At 50.0% G+C, this 23,436-nt stretch overlaps 4 protein-coding genes across 4 annotated transcripts; all 4 read right to left on the bottom strand.

The window, feature by feature from the left end:
* Positions 1-1,221: 1,221 nt before the first annotated feature.
* Positions 1,222-2,499, bottom strand: NCLIV_012701 (SRS domain-containing protein; the record flags this gene model as incomplete). Its single annotated transcript, XM_003881458.1, has 1 exon — positions 1,222-2,499. One exon carries the CDS (start codon positions 2,497-2,499, stop codon positions 1,222-1,224), a length of 1,278 nt encoding a protein of 425 aa, XP_003881507.1.
* Positions 2,500-9,648: 7,149 nt separating this feature from the next.
* On the bottom strand, positions 9,649-10,890 carry NCLIV_012710 (SRS domain-containing protein; the record flags this gene model as incomplete). Its single annotated transcript, XM_003881459.1, has 1 exon — positions 9,649-10,890. The coding sequence occupies one exon, from the start codon at positions 10,888-10,890 to the stop codon at positions 9,649-9,651; it is 1,242 nt and encodes a 413-aa protein (XP_003881508.1).
* A 1,839-nt stretch (positions 10,891-12,729) lies between these two features.
* NCLIV_012711 (SRS domain-containing protein) lies at positions 12,730-13,911 on the bottom strand (the record flags this gene model as incomplete). Its single annotated transcript, XM_003881460.1, has 1 exon — positions 12,730-13,911. One exon carries the CDS (start codon positions 13,909-13,911, stop codon positions 12,730-12,732), a length of 1,182 nt encoding a protein of 393 aa, XP_003881509.1.
* Positions 13,912-15,980: 2,069 nt separating this feature from the next.
* On the bottom strand, positions 15,981-17,171 carry NCLIV_012712 (SRS domain-containing protein; the record flags this gene model as incomplete). Its single annotated transcript, XM_003881461.1, has 1 exon — positions 15,981-17,171. The coding sequence occupies one exon, from the start codon at positions 17,169-17,171 to the stop codon at positions 15,981-15,983; it is 1,191 nt and encodes a 396-aa protein (XP_003881510.1).
* Positions 17,172-23,436: the final 6,265 nt, after the last annotated feature.

The raw sequence follows: 23,436 nt of genomic DNA on the forward strand, positions 1-23,436 counted from the left end.
ACAGACAGCGACTATACCCTACACACATCAGACTACGCACAGGCATTTACATACCTGGATGTAAATACCTGTGATTTCACGACCTCTCCGCCCGACTTGTTCGCGTTTCTGACGCGACCGTCTCGTGTGTCTCCACCCCGCCCCCCTTGCTGTACGTTACTTCTTGCCTCTGGTGCACGATGCGTTGCTCCTGATTGCGGCTGTCATCATCTACATCCGCTCCCCCCGATGCACACAGAACCCCCCCATCCCCCTTTGACGCCCTATCTAGGTAGTCGACCGCCGAAGAAGGCAACACCGAAACACGCGCGAGTTTGACACAAATTCTGCTTCTTCCTTCTCCTTCCCCTCTCCCGCCAAACTCTCTAGAGGGTGAACCACGACTGGCGCACCCGCAGAGGATTAGAAAAGAACAAAGGGTGAAACGGACGTTGCATTGTATGTGACATGCTGTTACGCCGTTAAGTGCAGCTGGTGCCACTAGGGAGGTGCCGAACAAACGATATTATTTACGAATAGATACAGAAACGTCTTTTCGATCACTGTCGTCGAGGCTTAATAACTCCTGCGTAAAGCATCGTGGCAGTCCTGTTCAAGTCACCAGCGAGGTTATATCGCTTTGCAGTCTCTCTATGCTTTCTCCTATAGGCCGGTCAAGCCTCCAGAGCAGTACACTTGTGTGCACTACAATTTACTTCTTGGGAAATATTGGAATCACTCCTTCAACTCAAACCGCAAATGTTTTCACATACATCAGAGTCGCATGCGTCCATGTGCCCATTATGAGGGGAGACATAGACACAGATAGACAAAAATGGACTTTTCTTTGGTGACGATAAACCCGGGTGGCCTTCACTTCACAGACATTTCCCTATATATATATATATATATATATATATATGAATACATAAATTTGGCATTGTACGACCGCAGCATGCACCTGTCTGCGGATGAATTTATGAGTATGGGGTGCCTGTCTAGGCAGCTGTCTATCGTAGACGTTGACTCCGAGGCTCAGCAAGAACCACCACAGCGAGGAACATGATTTGTAACCTTGCAGAAAGTATTCCTTCCCCCTTAGCACGATAAAAGGAACAATCGCAGCGACAGAAGGGTCGGTCCGAAACGAAGCAACACACCATAGACGCGAAACTCGTTGACTGGTGTCGACAACAAAAAACTCACAAAAAATTCCAGCAATCCCTACCACCCAGACTCTGCCTAGAACAGGGAACCAGCAAGAAGCCCCGCCACGGCGCGAGCGCCCGAGGCAACAGCCGCCACCTGCAGAGTGGATATCGCGGAGGATGGGACGTTCGATGCTCTAACCGTTACGAGTACATTGCAGTTCGATGTTTTCGCACCACCAAACGTATCAGCAACAGACTCAGGATCTGATTTCGTTGCGGATGTACTCTTTGGAACACATCCCAAGCGGAGTTTCTGATCCTCGACCGGAAATCCGGATTCGGGGATCGTCAGTGTGACCGAAGATTTCTCCCCGTCCTGCTTCACCCAACTCTCCTCAAACATGGGGAGAACGTCGACATATTTCTTCGCTGTGCAGTCATCCAAATTTCCATCGTCGGGTGCACAATAATGAGTGGTCGTGATTTCAGGCATTAGGGAACCGACTCTACCACAATCGATGGTCACAGCGTTTTTCTCTGCTGTGAGCTCGACCTCCAAGGCGTTTGTGTTGCTGTTTTGACCGTAGGCACAAGTGACAACGTTGTTGGTTTCGGAAGAAGGTCTCGCTTCCACATGTACCGGCACTTTGCACGAAACTGTAGCGGCACGAACTTGCGCGAGAGTTGGCGTGTTCTCCTTACAGCCGACGAAGAATGGCTTGTCTGTGAAAGGGAGATCGTCCTGAGTTAACGTCAGGGTCCACGTTTCGCCGGTTTTGGGAGTTCGAGATCTTGATTCCTTTACCCACGCCACATCGTTGCTAGTCCCGAGAAGGTCTTGCAGTGGGACCTCAGTGCCTTCAGAACCTTGAGCTTCCCCGAACTTGCAATTGTTTGCACTACCAGCCTGATTAGGGTCACACACGTTAGTTAGGTCTTCGGGCACGGCGCCGTTGTTCTCACCAGAGCAATCTAATGTAGCGGTGAGATTGTCTCTGGACAATGTCAACGCGGTAGCTCCTGCCTGGGAAGCCGTATGAGCAGTGTTTTGTACCAACTCACACCGGGCCACTTGCCCCTTAAATGTTGGTCCATTCTGGGTTTTCCCGGAGCGACCGAGTTGCGCAGTCTGAGTCAGAGGCACTTCCTGCAATGTTTCTGCACCAGCCTGCCCGACAGACAAAAGTACAACTCCACCCAGGCAAACCGCCATCAATTTGCTGGCCCTGGACCTGAACCCTCCACCAAGTTGGCCGATCCGCTGAGACCTCGCCATTGCATAGACACTCGATACCCGTTTTTTGCCGAAAAAACATCGAACAAAAGAACAGTACACGCAAAACAAACGACCAACACACAGCAACCACATGGAATTCCAGATTTCGAGGACTTTTTTTTCTTGTAAAACGCAGCAAATCTGCAGAACCCCCTGTTACGGGCTGTCCAGGCGCATGTTGGGGATCTGAAACCCCCTGGGTGCCCTGTCGATAACCCCCCGCGGAGAAATGTTTCTTGCCTTGCTGCTTCTCGCCGGACTCGGGTTCCCCGCGCACAAGCGCGATCGACGTATGATCCTTGCCTATTTGTTCTTCGCGCTAGTTTTAGGGGTGAACGTCTTTTAACAAGAGGGATGTTGGCACTCTTCTGATAGGTTTCGGTCACATTCATTTGCTTTCTTCGACTGCTTCCACGGTTCGGTTCAAAGGACGGGACGGACTACGCGCAGTGACAGAACCCGTGTATTACAAGACAAGAAGTGAGGAATGTCTCATTGACTCGAAGAATCGTGAGCAAAACAGAAACGTTTCTGTTCAACATGTGGGCGCCGCAGTCGAGTCTCAACGGCAGAGGCGGATTCGTTCGCTCCTTCAACTGCTGCATATGCTCATGGGTTTTACGTAGCTTCTGCCAGAACAGCACGGAGCGCGCGGGGCACTTGACGGAAGAGCGGTTGAGTGGTGGCTGAAGTGGGAGTGAGGTCCACACAAAATACGGAGAGAAGGTGAACATGGAATTCCAGGGTGGCTCTTGCAAATGTTTGTTACGTATGTGTCTCACATGAGAAGGGAGGCCCTCACAGTTGCCAGAGGAAAGCACCGAAACAGGAGGCGGGAGCGTCGCCATGTCTTGTGGCGTTAAAAAGCCGGAACGGGATGTTCCACATGGGGAGGGGGTTGTATGATAGATACCATGCCCTACTATTCTGCATTGATTACGTGGAAATAAACCTCGGTGTGAATAACACGCACTTGACTTACAGTTCAGGTTCTACGAGATTCTTGGCCTACAACGCAGCGGGAGAAAACCCCAGGAAGACTTCGTAAGTGAGAACCATGGTGGGCCATTTGCGCGCTTCCTTTCCTTCGCCCCCTCCTCCGGAATCGGAAGTTGACACACGTGTCGCTTGTAGGCATCCGCTGTTCCGAATCCCAGTGGCGGAGGACAGCGAGCTACACATCTTAGGCCGATTGGTGCGACCCTCGCGTATAATGGGGTAACGCGTTTCGTAGAGATGAATATCAAACTCGAAATCCTTTGTGTCCCAAAGCGCGTGTTCCCTACAGTTACCTCTTTGTGGGTTCGGGACATCCAAAGGACCACAAGCTGCGCTCGCTCATTCCTATGCAACATCAAAACCGCCACTTTACCACCCGACGTCGCTCTAACAGTGTCGCTAATTTACAAGGTTACGTTGTTGTCTCTCGACAGTTCTGCTCCTGTGTTTTGTACGCTAGAGAGTAGAGACCCTTATGAATACCCACATACAAGCACAAAGAGGAAGGTGCTGATGCACGGATGTGCATCACGTTGGGATCCCTTACGGTCGTCGAGAGTGTCAGAGTCGAGGCAGTGCGTATCTGTTCAGCCTGTGTCTATAACGCACCAGCGTGCCCCGTTGTCACACCCATTATTCGTGGGATTGCGTGTGCTGTAAGGGAGCAGTGTCTACGGTTCCAATCAATCTTGGTCCATGGGAGAGGGTCGCCCCTTCTCTGGCAAAGCAATTCATGTTCGTTCTCCCGGCGTACTGGGAGAAATCACAACGACCAGCCCATCCCCTCTCGCAAAACATACATTGAGGCAGGATATTGCCTCCTTTTATATTAGGGGCCCCCTCTGACTTCCTGTCTTAAGTTTCCCTGGAAGTGTGTATGTGTGTGTTTCACTTCGTAGCTGTAGATAGCAGGTAACGCAGTTTGGCGGCAGAAAAGTTGGTAACAGTACGCAGGTGAACCCGCAACTACGCAAGCGTATGCATATATATGCATAAGTAAACACATACGAATACGCATCGGCATATATGAATGCCCACATATATGAACGCTCACCTCTTTGTGTATATGCTGATACAATACACCTCGGTATAATGATTCTTGTCTCGTGCGCAACCTCTCTTGCCTATGGCTTCGCTCTTTCTTTTCACGGCAGAATGATAATTTCCTGTAAGAAGCAAATATGAGACTACACGATGTGAAGCAGTTGTTCCTTTCGAGAAACGCTGGTGCCGCTGCCGGTGTGCCGAACAAAAGAGATTATTTGAGCATGGAAGCATTTGTTCAAACGCAGCCGTCCAGGCTTAGTAACCCCAGCAAAATCGTTGTGACATTTCTCTTCGAGACACCTGGTGTTTACACCATGGTAGAGACTTGCTGTTCTATTCTTTGCAGGCGGACTTAGCCTCGAGTGCAGCACGCAGGAAATACAGTTTACTGTTTAACTTGGTACCACTCCCTGAAGGCACGCCGCAAACCTTCCCACACGAACCCACATCATATGCGTATACCTGTCGTATGTGGGCTGAGACATCCCCACATATTTACAGGCAAAAATGAAGATGTCCTCGGTGAGGATAAACCATGTGGAACCTTCAGTCCATATCCATTCTTAATACACTGGCTTGAGCACGCCATACGCCTGCACATAAATGGATGCATGCGTTGCAGGTGTGTGTCTGCGCAGCAGCCTTGTGTGGAATCTGGGGCTCACACTTGACAAGAATTGTCACATCGATGTCAATCACACGGAAACATACAAGTACAGAATGATTCCCTCTAGTCAATACATATAGGAAAAACAAACTGAAGCTGTAACCTCATCAGCAGCAACATGCAGCGAGGAACGCGAAGATCCGAAACAGGTGCCAACGGAATCAATCCCGAAAATATCCACAAAACCCTAGCGCCTTGACTCCGCTTAAAGGGAAAGAAGCCCTGCTACGGCGACTGCACCGGTGGCAACAGCTGCTTTTTGCAGAGAGGACGTTGCAGAGGAGGCGGAGTTCGCTGCTCTGATCTTCAAGATAACATTGCAGTTCGATGTTATAGCACCAAACTTATCACTATTACTAGCGTCGGCTTGCGCTTTCGAAATGGTATTGGGGACACATCCTAAACGGAGCGTCTGGTCCGCCGGCGGAAATCCGTCTTCTGGGATCGTAAGGGTGACAGAAGTTATATCTTGATCTTGCTGCACCCAACTCGCATCGAACATCGGGAGAGCATCAATATACTTTTTCGCTGTACAGGCATTCAAATCTGCATCGTCGGGTGCGCAGTACTCCGTCGACACGTTCGTGGAGCTCAGGTTACCCACGCTCCCGCACACGATGGTGACAGCGTTCTTCTCTGGTGTGATCTCAACCTCCAAGGCATTTTTGTTGCTGCTCTGACCGTAGGCACAAGTGACAACGTTTTTGGTTTCCGAAGAAGCTCTCGCTTCCACATGTACCGGCACTTTGCACTATTTGTCAGCGCTACTACTCGGAACGCTGTCACGTGATTGACACCCGATGAAGAAGGGCGTGTCCATTAAAGGAAGATCTTCCGTGGTTAATGTGAGGGTCCACTTTTGGCCGTTACTGTCACCTGATGTAGATGTTTGTTGCCACTTCACCGCTCTATCTGTCCCGAGAAGTGTTTGGAGTGTGACAGCTTTTGCTTCGTTGTCTTCAGGAGCTCCTGTCCCAAACTTGCACGTATTTTCAGTGTCCCTCCCATTGGGGCCACACACGGTTGTTAGGCCTTTTGGTACCGCAATATTGTTTTGACCAGAACAGTTTAAACCCGCGGTGAGAACATCTTTAGACAACACCAGCGTGGTAGTTGCGGCATCCACAACTTCATGCGAGTCTGATGTTAACACACATTTCGCAACATTGCCTTCGATTGCTGGACCAGTCTGTTGTTCCCCTGAGGCACTGGCGTGCAAATTCCGGTGTTGAAGCCCTTCACGGAATATGTCAGCAACTGCATGTTCGGCAGAGAGCAGTAAAACTCCACCCAGGCAAATCCCCATCATCTTGAACGCCTTCGACCTGAAGCCTCCATCGCGTCGCTGCGTTCTCCGCGTCCTTGCCGTTAGGCTTACACTCCAGATACTCATTTTAGAGGAATCCCCCAAAACAGAAACCATGCGGAAGAAGCGCAGATAAAACAGGAAGCGAATCCCATAATATCGTGGATATTCATTGCTTTCCTCCGGAACACATCCGCAGACCCAGGGAGTTCAAGGTTTACCGGCGGACACCGGAGTGCCAGTACCCCCCGGGTGTCCACCTCGAGCAACCCTCCGCTGCGAAAATTCAGCTTGTCTTGCTACCCGTTGGACGGCGGTTCAACGCTCACATTCGCGTGGAAGTATTGTCCGTGCCTTCTTCTTCAGTCAACCTTCTTCTTGTCGCGTCACCGGAGAAAACAGGTTTAACGAGAAAAGAAGTGGCGCTTTTTCATAGATTTTTGGGGCACATTTCTCTCTATATTTCAGCTTTCTGTATGCCGTGCTGCAAGGGACGTACAGGTGTTGGGCAGATGCTTGGGCAACGCTCGCAGTGCTGCAAGACAAGAACTGAGAAACGCACTGTAGCCTTCGAAAAACAGGAAATAGCAAACGCATTTCTGCGACACATTCGGGAGGCTAAGAAAAAGTAGCAACAGTGGCTACGGCCTTCTTGACTGTTTGAAAAGTGCATGTACACGTGGGTTATGACTAGCTGTTCCCATAACAACGCACAGGGCGATCTGCGCTTCACGAAAGCGACATTGAGTTAGGGGTGAGGTGGAAGAGATTTTGAGACAAAATACCGAGAGGAACAACATATGAAAGTCAGCAGCTCGTTATTGTGTTTGTTATGTACGTGTATACTTGGAGACGGGGGCTCTCGCAATTGCTAGAGGGATGGATTGACGCGGGAGGGCGGCGCGTCGCGATGCCTTGTGGGGTTAAATCTCTGGCGGAGGCTATTCGACATCGGATGGTGACATAGAGGGATACGTACCCTACACTCGTCTTATCCACTAACTACGTTGTAGGGCTTTCTGCTGAAGAATATAAGTGCCTTGAGTCGCAGCTGAGTCTCTGTTGTCTATTAGTTACAAGATGCCACGCAATTAACCGGGGGATGACGCACGGGGCGACCGCGACAGTGAGGACCCGTTCTGGGCTATCTGTGCCCTTCACCTCCTCTCCCTTCTCACAAGGCGAATTTAAGTGAAAAATCAAGCACGTATCTTGCAGGCGTTTGTGGGTTCGAATCCCATGAAAGGCGACAGCGTGCAATTCCTCTGTGCCAGCCTAGGGGTGCGATCCGAACCTGTAGCTGGGTGCCGAAATTGGTAGACTCAAACATCGAACTACGAGATCTACATTGTTGCAGAGCAAGCGTTGCCACTTCATTTTCCCGTTGAGGTTTCGGACAGCCAGAAGCCTAAGCTATGTTCACTCATATGCAACATGCAGGGCGCTGTTTCACCTCCTGACAATGCCGCGATTCTATCGCTGGTCATCAGCATACTTCGTTTTCTCTGTGGAGTCCTGCTCAGATGTGGTGTAAAGCTGAAAGTAGAGACGCAGATAAAGGCGGAGACAGGAGCACACAGTAGAAGATGGCAATGCACAGGTGCAAGGTACTTTCGAATTTTTTACAGTATACGGTGTACCACGAGGAGAGAAATGCTTTTTTGTTAAGCCCAGTTTCATGACTCAGATGCCTAGCCTGTATCCCCACAAATTATTCGTGGGACTCTGCATATGTGATTTGAGGACGCCCTTTCACACGTGCAATCGCCCCTGGGCCAGGGGGAGACTGGCCCCTTAGCTCCGGCGGAACCACGCTTGTTTGTGAACGGTGCCCCATACGCACTGGAACACAGTCACCAAAGCAGGCCACATACTCTCGAAATAGGGAGACGCTGCGCCGGGGTACTGCGTTCTTGTCCACTGGGGGGCCTTCCCTGTTTCTTGCCTCCCCCGGTCTGTTCCTATGTGCGTATTTTTGCCCTTAGCCATAGATACCGTGCAACAGGAAGATGGAAAAATGCAGGGACAGGGATAACCAGACGCTTGTGAACGTACGCCTAAACACAAACGAATACGTACACATGCATGCATTCGTAGACATAACGGAACACGCAGAGGCACCCGCAGGCCCATGCGTCTAAATATCTGTTGGTACACGACACCACGGTCAATTCATTCCGGTCTCCTACGTGACTCACTCGTACATCAATTCACCATTTTACTCCTGTCCCGTTTTCCTCGCCTCAGGTGCACCGCATGCTTTTCGTGGTCTCGGCTCTCTGTCTCGACGCCCACTCCCCACGACCCGCACAAAAGGCCCCTCCAGAGGCCGTCCCTCTGCAATCGATGACGAAAGTTGCGGGCACAGAACGCAGGTACTCTGCATCTCCCTTCTCCTTCCCGTCTCCCGCCAAACTCTCTGGAGGGCGGACCACGTCTGCGACTCCCGCAGAGGATCAGAGAAGAACAACAGACTGGACGTTGCAGGGTTCTTGAGGCGCAGTTGTTCCTTTCGAGCGCCAGAGGGGCCACTGGTGAGGTGACAGGTGACAGTATTCAACGAAAGATACGCAACAGTCTTTACACACGCAGTCGTTCAAGGCTAGCAACCCCCCTGTCAACGTCGCCCGCGAAATTTCGTTTCAAATAACCTGTGAGTTTACATCACGATTGAGGCTTGCGGTTTTCTTCTGTGTACGCTGGCCCCGTGTCCAGTGGAAAAACATCACATTTCGCTGTTTGCAAAAATTGGCATTACTCCCTCCACTCACGCCACCAATGACTCCACGGAACCAGGGGATATACGTATATCTGTTGTATGTAAGCTTTGATACACAGTCACCGATAGAGACAAAAAATGAATTGATTCTTGGTGAAGATAAATTAGCTCTTCGGCCCATAGCTGTTCATAGGAATAATCGTACTAGTTTGAGCCTACCGTGCGCGTGCTCGAAGATAATGTATGAACACAGGATGTCTGCCTGCGCAGCTGCTTGCGGGCTGTGACGCCCCTGGCTCGTCAAGAACCAACACAGCGGTGGACACAATATGGAAGCATCCAGCTGATGCCAAAAGGCCTCCTGCTACACACAACAAAGGAAACCAAGTCGGGGCATTACCCTCGTCTGAGACAAAGATCCTGCCAAACCGCTGAAGTCTTCTTCTTCTCCCTCCAAAAGTAAAACCCCGAACTCACCAGCAAACCCTACAACCCAGACTCCGCCTAGAACAGGGAACCAGAAAGAACCCCGGCGACGGCGACAGCGCCGGAGGCAACAGCCGCCGCTTGCAGGGTGGATACTGCAGACGATGGGGCGTTCGACGCTCTGACCGTCACGATAACATTGCAACTCGATGTTTTTTCTCCAAACGCTGTAGCAGTCTCCCCTCTGCTACTCAGCTTTGTCGAATCTGCCTTAGGAACACATCCCAAGCGGAGTTTCTGATCCTCGACCGGAAATCCGGATTCGGGGATCGTCAATGTGACTGAAGATTTCTCCCCGTCCTGCTTCACCCAACTCTCCTCAAACATCGGCAGAGCGTCGACATATTTCTTCGCTGTGCAGTCATCCAAATTTCCATCGTCTGGTGCACAGTAGTGAGTGGTCGTGATTCCAGGCATTAGGGAGCCGACGCTACCACACTCGATGGTCACAGCGTTTTTCTCTGCTGTGAGCTCGACCTCCAAGGCGTTTGTGTTGCTGTTTTGACCGTAGGCGCAAGTGACAACGTTGTTGGTTTCGGACGAAGGTCTCGCTTCCACATGTACTGGCACTTTGCAGGATGGCTCGGCGTTTTTTTCAACAACATTTTCACTCGATTGGCACCCAACGAGGAAGCGCTTGTCTGTTAAAGGAAGATCGCCCTCAGTGAAGCTGAGACTCCATGTTTCGCCGTTGCCTTCAGTTCTGGGTGTCGATTTTTCTTTTTTCCACTTCACATGTTCGCCTGCTCCGAGAAGTGTTTGCAGTGTGACCTCTTTGCCGCCGTTGCCTTGAGAACTATCTGCTGCTCCGAAATTGCACGTGCCGTCACTGGCCTTCTGGTTGGGGTCACAAACGTTCGCTAAATTACTTGGAACCGCAACGTTGTTTTGACCAGAACACTCTAATTTAGCTGTGAGATTCTCTTTGGATAATGTCAGCTCTGTAACTGGTGATTCCGCATAACCAACGGGGCCAGCCGTACTCAATTCGCATCTGGCGATTCCATTAGTGAATGTTGGACCAGACTGGCTGTTACCTGATTGGGGGGTATCTTGCGAATTCCGATGCTGAAGAACTTCGAGAAATTTGTCGGCAACGTCCTGTCCAGCAGAAAGCAGTACAACTCCACTCAAGCAAATCGCCGTCAACTTGGCTGCCATCGACCTGAAGCTTCCATAAAGTCGCCGCACTCCCTGAGTCATGCCCATTGTGCCGACACGCGAACGACTCGTTTCAAGAAGAACACTTTCAGCAAGCATACAACACACGCCAAAAGTATGACAATTTGCACAGTGGTCCTGAGGAATTTGAGATTAAATATATTTTTTATAGAATCAAGTCCGCAGACCTGGGCAGTTACGGCCTTTGAACGCGTCCATTGGTAGTCGGAAGCCCCTTGGATGCCCCGCCGATCAACCAACCCTCTGCTGCGACATCTTGTCTTGCAACTACCCGTCGGGCTAGGGTTCAGCGCGCACATACGCCTTCCAGGTCTCCTCCGTGCCTACTTCTGCTTCCGGCCTTGTTTTTGCCACTTTTAAGAGTGAAGGCATTCTACAATCAGGGTAATCGTATGATTTCCCTGGCTAATTCGATCCCATGCGTGTATTTTTTCCGTCTCCTTGCACGGCGCAGCACAACGGACGAGATGAATTACGCAGTAGCTGAGGCAGTCCCTCGCGCTACAAGACAGCTGGTGAGGATGCCTCATTGCCTCTGAAGAAGTATTGAAGGAACGAATTTCTTTTGCTGCTTGAACAAATGGAAATACACATGGGCGTGATTAGCTATGTCCAGAACACTACACACAGCGCCACCACCTTAACGGAGGAGCGATTTAGCGGTGGTGGAATTGATTGCGAGGACGAGACAAGATACGAAGAGCGTCTCCCCATGAAAATCAGAGGCGGCTTTTCAGAGATTATGTTACGTGTGTGTATCACATGAGGAGAGAGGGTCACACAGACGCTAGAGGGAAGGATTGACTTGGCGGGTGAAGCGTTACTGCTTAAAAGACGGGATTGGTTACTCGACATGGGAGGAGAGTTAGAATGATAGAAACAATAGGTTATTCTTTTGCAATGAGCAAATGACAGGGTATACTAGTGCAAATAGAAGTGACTAGCGTTACAGTTCGGGGTCAATTTGATTCTTGACAAGCACGTAACCCCGGAACAGCCCCGAGGCGACCATGCAAGTGTGGAGCCGTTCTGGACGATATACGCCCTTCTTGTCAGCCCCCCTTTCACACAGAGAATCTAGGTGAAAAAAACATAGGGGTATGTTTCGTAGGCGGCTGTACGTTTGAATCCCGTTAGTGGTGGAGAGTGTGGAACTTATCTGTGCAGGGCGTTTGGTGCGCTCCCCTCCTCCAGCTGGGAAATAACTGCGGTAAGTGACATCCAACTAAGTGATCCAACATTGATACTGAGCAATCATTCCCTCTTAATGTTCCTGGGGGGTTTTGTACACCAGGACACCTGCAAGGTACGTTCACTCATTCGTATGCAACATGCAAAACGATTCTTTATCCCTCAACAATGCCGCATTTCTGTCACTAGGGCAAGAGAATATTTCGTTGTCGCTGTAGCACTGCTTCTTTGCTGTGGAACGTTGAGATGAGAAAGACAGAGGAAGACCAACATAGGAACACACAGAGGAAGGCCGTGACGCATGGAAGAGGGCCACGTTCGGAGCTTGCAGACTCTACGGAAGTGGCAGAAGGAAGTATTAACTGGTTCTGCCGGTTATCTCCACGCATTACAAGGGCCTCTATACGACGAACTTCCTCTCGGGACCCAGTGAACTATAACGAAGCTATGAGTACTAGCATGAGTGCACTCTACGTTGGCCCGTAGACACACGAATGGGTATAGCATGTGTATCTCTGCTACAGTCGCCTATTGCGAATAGTTGCGCAGGTGCTTAACACGAACCAACGCAGTTATGAAGACAATATGGAAGCAACCAGGAGAGAGAACCCTCGATGACAAACCGTCGTCAAAAACAAAATTCAAACAATAACGGCAAACATTCTGAATTCGCGGAAACAGCGCGCAACTAGAAACTCTCCATAAACCCAAGGACAGCCAGTTCGCCTACAGGGAGCCAGCAAGAAGCCCCGTCACGGCGACAGCGCCGCAAGCAACAGCCACCACTTGAAGAGACGATATTGCAGATGAAATGGCGTTCGATGCTCTAACCGTCACCATAACATTGCAGTTCGATGTTTTCGCATCAAACGAATCAGCACTAGACCCCGCGCCACCCTTCGCATCCGAGGTATTCTGAGGAACACATCCCAAACGGAGTTTCTGATCCTCCACCGGAAATCCGGACTCGGGGATCGTCAGGGTGACAGAGGATTTATCCTCGTCCTGCTTCACCCAACTCTCCTCAAACATCGGCAGAGCGTCAACGTATTTCTTCGCTGTGCAGGAATCCAAATTTCCATCGTCGGGAGCACAATAGTGAATAGTCGGGTTTTCAGGCAGGGGGGAACCGACGCTACCGCACTCGATGGTCACAGCGTTTTTCTCTGCTGTGAGCTCGACCTCCAAGGCGTGTGTGTTGCTGTTTTGACCGTAGGCACAAGTGACAACGTTGTTGGTTTCAGAAGAAGGTCTCGCTTCCACATGTATCGGCACTTTGCACGAATCTGTAGCGCCAGCAAGTTTCCCCGGAGATCGCGTTTTCGCCTTACAGCCAACGAAGAAAGGCTTGTCTGTTAAGGGAAGATCGCCCTCAGTTAAGCTGAGGATCCATGTTTCGCCGCTGTTTTCAGCTCTGCCTGTCGATTCTTGTTTTTTCCACTTCACATGTTCGCCTGCCCCGAGAAGGTCTTGCAGGGTGGCTTCCATTCCTTCAGAAGCGCTTGCTGTCCCGAACTTGCACTTGTCCGCACTGTCCTTGCCGTTGGGGCTACACACTTTTGTTAGATTTTCTGGCACCGCAGCATTGTTTTGACCAGAACAGACTAATGTAGCGCTGAGGTTCCCTTTGGACAACGTCAACGCTGTAGCCCCTGAATCCGTATGGTCTTGCGAGCCTGTGGTTGTCAACACACACTTGGCGACACCCTCCTGGAATGTTGGTCCAGTCTGGGTCCCCCCGGAGACACTATCTTGCAAACTCCGATAGTGAATCCCTTCAAGAAACGCCTCCGCATTGCTCTGCCCGGCGGAAAAAAGCACAACTCCACCCAGGCAAACCGCCATCAACTTGCTCGCCCTGGACCTGAACCCTCTACCGAGTCGCGGCATTCTCTGCGTCCTCGCCATTGCGCCGACACTCGAGAGACTCTGTTGTGAAAAATCTCCGAAAAGAAACCACACAGAAAAACTGGTGGAAGAAAGACCCAGCAAAAACCGGGGGCAAATACAGAGAACAAGGATGCCTTTCGAACAGATAAAATCCACAGGGCAACTGGTTACAGGCTTTCCATGCGTACGTTGGGGGTCAGAACCCCCTGGGTATCCTTGCCGATCAGCCCTCAGCTGTGAAAACGATTCTTGCCTTGCGGCAGCTTGTCGGGCTCCGGTTCAGCGCGCACGCCCGCTCTCGAAATTCCCTCCGTACCGTCTCACCTTTTCAGCCTTGATATGGCGACTTTGAGGACTGCAGGTCTGCTAACGTGAGGAGAAGGCATCTTCCTTAAATGTCACTCCCTCATTCCTTCGTTTTTTTTTTCTTCTTCGTGTACGGCGCGGTTCTTTCGCGCACCACCGAAAGTGAGGCATCCAATGTTGCCTTCGAAAAAACATACAAGAATCAGGATTTTGTTGTCGATGTCAGAGGCTCGACATAATTCGGATAGCGGCTGCGGAGTGTTCGTTCGTTGCATGGTCACCTCAATGCACACATGGGTTCAGTGTGGTTTTTCCATAGCAAGACTTGTTGAGCCGACCCCAATGGACGAAAGAGAGAGTGAGTGCAGAAGGAAGTAGCAAATTGTTTGAGACAAGATGCTGAGACGGACCTCACATGATAATCAGCTGTGGCTTTCCAGTCTGTTTTTTAAGGGTGTGAGTCATATGAGAAGGGGAGTCACAGAGTTGCCAGAGGCACGGCTTGAAGAAAGGAAGCGGGAGCGTCGTGGTGTTTTGCGGAGTAAATCATCTGCAAACACCGACAATGCGGAGGATAGAAGGATTGGTGATATTCTGAAATGGAATTGACCATTAGCTACACGGTAGGGTATCTGTAGATGCATATCACATGACACCACATTGTGCATCTCCCTGAGTCAGGGAGTACATCGAACCGGATTGGTTCTATGCTTCTCATAAACCAACAGTGTTGATGACTACAGCTTCCAAGCAAACACCGAGACCGGTAGGATATTGAAATCCACCACTCTTAGCTGTCTTAAGCAGTCCAGTGGGGTGGTGGCGTCCAGAAATCACAACGAACTTGGTTGTCTGTATCTCGTAACTGGAGTCATATGCGATCGCAAGCATGAGATTCGGTAAAGTGTTTAGCAGATTGTCCATGGCGATAACTGTAGGTACCTAGATACACATGTCAAAGAGGAGAGAAATGTGAACAGACACGTATATGTGGAGTGAAAGGATGAAATAATGGAAAGTGCTCTGCTGCTACGACCGAAGAAAAGACTAGAATATCTTAAGAACTTGTTCATTTTGTGCAGCAGCCGTGTCACGCACGAAGTGCACAACATACGGTCACAAGGAACAACCATTTCAAACGCATCCATCAATTTTGAGGAGCTTTTGAAAATCCTCGTGTCTTTGAATTTCAATGCCACCGGCGAAGGACATTGCACACGCTGGAAGTGTGCACTTTCTTCTCTGCAACGACAAGCGTGTGTCCTGCACTACAGCATGCATGAAACTACAACACAGTTCTTGAACACACTGGTTGTCGCCTCTTCAAAATCAGGCGAAAAGTGATGCCACATCAAACACTGTCACATACGTGCATGGTTTGTACGCTAGCGGAGAAATCGTTGCACATCTACACAAGGATGAAGCGTCTCTGGGCAGCGATATATCGGGTAGATCCTTTAGTCCATATCCATTCAAACAGCTACTGGCATGAGTTCACCATACACATACCCGTAAAAAAGTGTATGGGTATAAACCCTCTGCACACCAGGGCCCTGCTGTGGACTGTGCGCCACGTTCTTATCACGAACCAACATTGCAATGAACCGGGTACGAAACCTTGCAGGGAGAATTTCTTCCTGCCTACGATCAACAAACCGAACAATATCACAAATACAACATCTTCAGAATCAAAAGGCAAACTGGGACAAAGACGCTCAGCAGCAGATGCCGACAAAAGACAACCAACGAGGTTCCACCAAGCATTTGTACCCTCCTTCCACCTAAAGGGAACCAGCAAGAAGCCCCGCCACGGCGACAGCGCCGGAGGCAACAGCCGCCGCTTGCAGAGTGGATACTGCAGATGATGCGGCGTTCGACGCTCTGACCGTCACCATAACATTGCAACTCGATGCTGTTTCTCCAAACGCCGTATCAGCCTGCCCTCCGCTAGCCACCCTTGTCGAATCTGCCTTGGGAACACATCCCAAGCGGAGTTTCTGATCCTCCACCGGAAATCCGGACTCGGGGATCGTCAGGGTGACAGAGGATTTCTCCCCGTCCTGCTTCACCCAATTCTCTTCAAACATCGGCAGAGCGTCAACGTATTTCTTCGCTGAGCAGGAATCCAAATTTCCATCGTCGGGAGCACAATAGTGAATAGTCGGGTTTTCAGGCAGGGGGGAACCGACGCTACCGCACTCGATGGTCACAGCGTTTTTCTCTGCTGTGAGCTCGACCTCCAAGGCGTGTGTGTTGCTGTTTTGACCGTAGGCACAAGTGACAACGTTGTTGGTTTCAGAAGAAGGTCTCGCTTCCACATGTACCGGCACTTTGCACGAACCTGGAAGATCTCTTTCATTCTCGTTACTCTGCTTACAACCCACGAAGAAGGGTGTGTCCTTCAAAGGAAGATCGTCCTCAGTTAACGTCAGGGTCCACGTTTCGCCGGTTCCGAGAGTTCGAGATCTTGATTCGTTTGCCCACGCCAGCTTTTTGCTAGCCCCGAGGAGTTCGTCCAGTGGGACCTCCGTGCCTTCAGAAGCGTTAGCTGTCCCGAACTTGCACTTCTCTGCATCGATATGCGCTTGGAGGCTGGCAGAGGTCTGCTTTGGTTTACACACTGTTTGTAAGCCTTGCGGTACGGCAACATTTTTGGCACCAGAACAATCTAATCTGGCAGTGAGATTCTCTGTAGACAACGTCAGCGCGGTAGCTGTAGTTTGTTCACCTTTAGCCTGATTTTCTCCCGAAAGCGTACACGTGGCGACGCCATCTTTGAATGTTGGACCACTCATGGTGCCTGCTCCACGTGCATCTTGCAAACCCCGATTGTGAATCCCTTCAAGAAAGTTGTCTGCAGTAGCATGCCCGGAACAAAAAATTACAACTCCACCCAGGCAAATCCCCATCAGCTTGCTCGCGCTGGACCTGAACCCTCCACCGAGTCGCGGCATTCTCTGCGTCCTCGCCATTGTGCAGGCACTCGAGAGACTCTATTGTGAAAAACTCTCGGAAGACCCACAGACAAAAGAATGGTAGATAAGAAACGCAGAGAAACCGGGGGGAAAACACACAGAGCAAGGATGCCTTTTGGACAGATAGAATCCACACGCCAACTGGTTACACGCTTTTCACGCGTACTTTGGGGGTCAGAACCCCCTGGGTATCCTTGCCGATCAGCCCTCAGCTGCGAAAACGATTCTTGCCTTGCGACAGCTTGTCGGGCTCCGGTTCAGCGCGCACGCCCGCTCTCGAAATTCCCTCCGTACCGTCTCACCTTTTCAGCCTTGATATGGCGACTTTGAGGACTGCAGGTCTGCTAACGTGAGGAGAAGGCATCTTCCTTAAATGTCACTCCCTCATTCCTTCGTTTTTTTTTCTTCTTCGTGTACGGCGCGGTTCTTTCGCGCACCACCGAAAGTGAGGCATCCAATGTTGCCTTCGAAAAAACATACAAGAATCAGGATTTTGTTGTCGATGTCAGAGGCTCGACATAATTCGGATAGCGGCTGCGGAGTGTTCGTTCGTTGCATGGACAACTCATTGCTCACATGGGTTCTGTGTAGCTTCTTCCATAACAAGACTTGGTGCGCCGGCCCCAATGGACGGAAGAGCGATTGAGTGCAGAAGGAAGTAGCAAATTGTTTGAGACAAGATGCTGAGACGGACCTCACATGATAATCAGCTGTGGCTTTCCAGTCTGTTTTTTAAGGGTGTGAGTCATATGAGAAGGGGAGTCACAGAGTTGCCAGAGGCACGGCTTGAAGAAAGGAAGCGGGAGCGTCGTGGTGTTTTGCGGAGTAAATCATCTGCAAACACCGACAATGCGGAGGATAGAAGGATTGGTGATATTCTGAAATGGAATTGACCATTAGCTACACGGTAGGGTATCTGTAGATGCATATCACATGACACCACATTGTGCATCTCCCTGAGTCAGGGAGTACATCGAACCGGATTGGTTCTATGCTTCTCATAAACCAACAGTGTTGATGACTACAGTTTCCAAGCAAACACCGAGACCGGTAGGATATTGAAATCCACCACTCTTAGCTGTCTTAAGCAGTCCAGTGGGGTGGTGGCGTCCAGAAATCACAATGAACTTGGTTGTCTGTATCTCGTAACTGGAGTCATATGCGATCGCAAGCATGAGATTCGGTAAAGTGTTTAGCAGATTGTCCATGGCGATAACTGTAGGTACCTAGATACACATGTCAAAGAGGAGAGAAATGTGAACAGACACGTATATGTGGAGTGAAAGGATGAAATAATGCAAGGTGCTCTGCTGTTACTACCGAAAATACGACTAGAAATGTTAAGAACTTGATCGTTTTGTGCGGCAGCCGTGTCGCGCGCGCATTACACAACATACGGTCACAAGGAACAACCATTTCAAACGCATCCATCAATTTTGAGGAGCTTCTGAAAATCCTCGTGTCTTTGAATTTCAATGCCACCGGCGAAGGACATTGCACACGCTGGAAGTGTGCACTTTCTTCTCTGCAACGACAAGCGTGTGTCCTGCACTACAGCATGCATGAAACTACAACACAGTTCTTGAACACACTGGTTGTCGCCTCTTCAAAATCAGGCGAAAAGTGATGCCACATCAAACACTGTCACATACGTGCATGGTTTGTACGCTAGCGGAGAAATCGTTGCACATCTACACAAGGATGAAGCGTCTCTGGGCAGCGATATATCGGGTAGATCCTTTAGTCCATATCCATTCAAACAGCTACTGGCATGAGTTCACCATACACATACCCGTAAAAAAGTGTATGGGTATAAACCCTCTGCACACCAGGGCCCTGCTGTGGACTGTGCGCCACGTTCTTATCACGAACCAACATTGCAATGAACCGGGTACGAAACCTTGCAGGGAGAATTTCTTCCTGCCTACGATCAACAAACCGAACAATATCACAAATACAACATCTTCAGAATCAAAAGGCAAACTGGGACAAAGACGCTCAGCAGCAGATGCCGACAAAAGACAACCAACGAGGTTCCACCAAGCATTTGTACCCTCCTTCCACCTAAAGGGAACCAGCAAGAAGCCCCGCCACGGCGACAGCGCCGGAGGCAACAGCCGCCGCTTGCAGAGTGGATACTGCAGATGATGCGGCGTTCGACGCTCTGACCGTCACCATAACATTGCAACTCGATGCTGTTTCTCCAAACGCCGTATCAGCCTGCCCTCCGCTAGCCACCCTTGTCGAATCTGCCTTGGGAACACATCCCAAGCGGAGTTTCTGATCCTCCACCGGAAATCCGGACTCGGGGATCGTCAGGGTGACAGAGGATTTCTCCCCGTCCTGCTTCACCCAATTCTCTTCAAACATCGGCAGAGCGTCAACGTATTTCTTCGCTGAGCAGGAATCCAAATTTCCATCGTCGGGAGCACAATAGTGAATAGTCGGGTTTTCAGGCAGGGGGGAACCGACGCTACCGCACTCGATAGTCACAGCGTTTTTCTCTGCTGTGAGCTCGACCTCCAAGGCGTGTGTGTTGCTGTTTTGACCGTAGGCACAAGTGACAACGTTGTTGGTTTCAGAAGAAGGTCTCGCTTCCACATGTACCGGCACTTTGCAGGATGGCTCGGCGTTTTTTTCAACAACATTTTCACTCGATTGGCACCCAACGAGGAAGCGCTTGTCTGTTAAAGGAAGATCGCCCTCAGTGAAGCTGAGACTCCATGTTTCGCCGTTGCCTTCAGTTCTGGGTGTCGATTTTTCTTTTTTCCACTTCACATGTTCGCCTGCTCCGAGAAGTGTTTGCAGGGTGACCTCTTCTTTGCCGTCGTTGCCTTGAGAGCTGTCTGCTGCTCCGAAATTGCACGTGCCTTCACAGCTCCTCTGTTGGGGTCACAAACGTTCGCTAAATACTTGGAACCGCAACGTTGTTTTGGCCAGAACAAACTAATTTAGCTGTGAGATTCTCTTTAGACAACGTCAGCGCCGCAGCTGTAGTTTGTTCACCTGTAACCTGATTTTCTCCCGAAAGCGTACACATGGCGACGCCATCCTTGATTGTTGGACCACTCATGGTGCCTGCTCCACGTGCATCTTGCAAACCCCGATTCTGAATCCTTCCCAAAGAGTTGTCTGCAATAGCATGCAAGGAAGAAAAAAGTACAACTCCACCCAGGCAAATCGCCGTCAACTTGCTCGTCCTGGACCTGAACCCTCCACCGAGTCGCGGCGTTCTCTGCGTGTTCGCCGTTGCGCCGACACGCGAGAGACTCTGTTGTAAAAAAATCTCGGAAAAGCAATAACACACAGACGAATGGTAGATAAAACGTGCAGCAAAACCCCGGGAAAAATACAGAGACCAAGGATACCTTTTGAACGGATAGAATCCACAGGCCAACTGGTTATAGGCTTTCCACGTGTACGTTGGGGGTCAGAACCCCCTGGGTATCCTTGTCGATCAGCCGTCAGCTGCGAAAACGGTTCTCGCGTTGCGACAACTTGTCGGGCTCCGGTTCAGCGCGCTCACACGTGTTTATATCCTTCGAGCGGTCCTTTGAGTTCACCCATCTTCGTACTAGTCTTTGAAGTGAGGCTGTGATAATGAGGGGAGAAATGGAATTTTTTGATGGATTTCGGGGTGATATCTTTGACTTTTCAACTCTCTACGTGGCCCGATTCCAGGGATGCCATCAACGTGGCCCGATACCAGGGATGCCATCAACGTGGCCCGATTCCATGGATGCCCTTCATCTACGGAAGTGCTACGATTTCTCTCGCGTTCCGAGACAAGAAGTGAGAGATGTGCCATTTCCATTTCCTTTGAAAAAGAGTGGAAGAAAAAATATACGTTTCTGCTCCGCATTTTGGAGAACAAGTGAATTTTTCAACGTCGACTGTGAATGTCTTCCGTTGTTTCAATAGCTGCAAGTACACAAGTATTCTGATTCGGTGGCACCGGAACGAGACAGCAAGCGCTGCACACCTGAGTGATTTACGGGCGGTGGAAGCGGAGCGTCATCGAGCCTCGATACTGAGAAAAGCGTCAAATGGCTATCGGCGACGAGTCTTCGATGTGTCGGTTAAATTGCATGTCTCCAATGAGAAGCTATGACCACACAGTCGCCAAAACCAGGTGGTGACGCGGGAGTGGGAGAGCTGCGTCGTTTCTTGTGGCGTTGACAGTATGAAAGATACCACTCGACGTGGAAGAAATGTCGCTTGTACCCAATACTACTACTGGGTATTAGTTACGCGACAGGTTGTATTTTGCCAGCTGCATATGACGCGACACAGGTGTGGATCGCCTAGCGACAAAGTGTGCAGCAAGCACAGAAATCCAGGCGGCCGACGAAGACAGAACTTTGTCTAGAATTTTTGTGTCCGTCGTCGCATTCCCCGTATCACAGCACGAATTTGGACAGAACCGTAGGCAAGTTTCTTTGCATTTTTCTGCAGGGTCGCAACCAATTACGCATGGAAACTGTGCAATTCGTACGTGCAGGGGGAGGCGTTGTATTCACAACATGTGAGTTGGCGACGCATTTATCGAATTTTTGGCATCCGCCTCAAACATCCCATAATACTGCGAAGCATGGGCTCCTTTTAATACCTACGTCGTAATTTTGGATTTCCAGTAGTGTGCATGCTACGCTGACTCATTCCTAAGTAATGTGCAAACCGCCGCTTTATCACTAGACTTTACGCACTGCTGTCTCTAGCTTAAAAGGGGCTTCATTGTCTCTCGCGAGCTCGACGCCTGTCTCTTGTGCAATTGAGAAGCAAGTATCAGGCAGACCAAGATAGTGTATAACCGGGAGATGGTGGCGTGCAGATGCAAGCGAGGTACAAACACGTTAAATCTGAGCGGGATGATACACACAAAACATTGCCCATTTGCTTCACTGCGCTCTTGACGCCGCGACGAAGGGGCCTCCATTTACTCAACTTGTTTGTAACGTCATGTCTGAGGTGGCAAACACGGTTAAAAAAGCCCATTAATAGATTAGTGGAAACAAGGAAGAAGTTTCAGGCACCTGTTTGCTGAAAAGAGAGAAAGCCATTCGAGAAAGGTTGTAGACTGAGACTTTTAAATCGCCAGTCCCAGACAGGGACAAAGACAATTTCGAGGCTGTGGCACCCTTTGTTCACGGTGTGGAAATTTGAGTTCGTCCGAAAGGCATATTTTGTGTGACTTTCTTGATCTACGAATACTTAAGGCTGGTGATCCCAACATTTTCTGTGACGTGCTGCGGCTTATTATTCTGAAGGCCCGTTCCAACCAATGTAGAACTTTCATTGTTCTCTGTCTCTAGTGTTTGAATCTTCGACACAGGCTTGGCGCCAATTTCTCGGGGCATGATGCATCATTTCGTTGCCGGTCACTAAATAGGCGATCTAGAAAAGGGCTGGAATTGAACGTTCGAGTTACAAAAACTGGTCAGTTGCCTGTAGTCCCCCGGAAGGTTAATCTCAGTTTTCGTAGCCGACTGTTAGTTGAGATGTTTCTCATGTGCAACCTCACCATTTGGCGGTTTTGAGATTGATGATGCCGTGCTAGCTATCTTGTTGACAGGAGCGGAAACATAGTCTGCATTAGAATACCACATTCAGAAGTAGACGAATACTCGCGTGCACTGAAGTGTACAAATATGCCTGCTTCTGCGTACATTTGGACATTCCCTGTGAATCATGTCACCGTAATTCCGTAGTGACTCCAGCACATTCCTGTCCATCTCTCTGCCTGATTCGTTTTCCAGGGAGCTGCTTCAGTGCAGTTCATTAACAGCGATAAGTGTGAAATTCAAGGTGCCTTGTTGAGGAAAGAAACAAAACAACAGCGAAAAATATTATGTATTTGTCTGTCGTGAACGACTGCATAGCCAGATTCCATTTCCATGTACCGGCGGACACACAAGGCTCTAGAGTGTCAAGCGACAGACCAGTTGAATCGAATTCTCGCAACTGGATTAATAGCAGAAGGGAAGTGATACTTTGGACTGTGTAGTAACGAAGCGCTCACGAAAGTGTTCCAAAGCGTAAAGTATTTTCCTGTTCACCTGGTGGGACCTAGATTGCCGCATGCGGAACTGATCGAACGCCGGAAGCCTGCTGACGGTATTAGGCCACTGAGACCTAACTGTTTGACAGCGCCGCTGACCTCTCGTCGGAGGCAAAGAAGTCTGAGCGTGGAGCCGAACACATCGCAGGGAAATTCAGATGCTCATGTAATAACTCCCCCACGCAGGCCGTGTGTAGGAAAGCT

This window comes from Neospora caninum, chromosome V (assembly GCF_000208865.1).
Source record: "Neospora caninum Liverpool complete genome, chromosome V".
NCBI classification, from domain to species: Eukaryota; Apicomplexa; class Conoidasida; order Eucoccidiorida; family Sarcocystidae; genus Neospora; species Neospora caninum.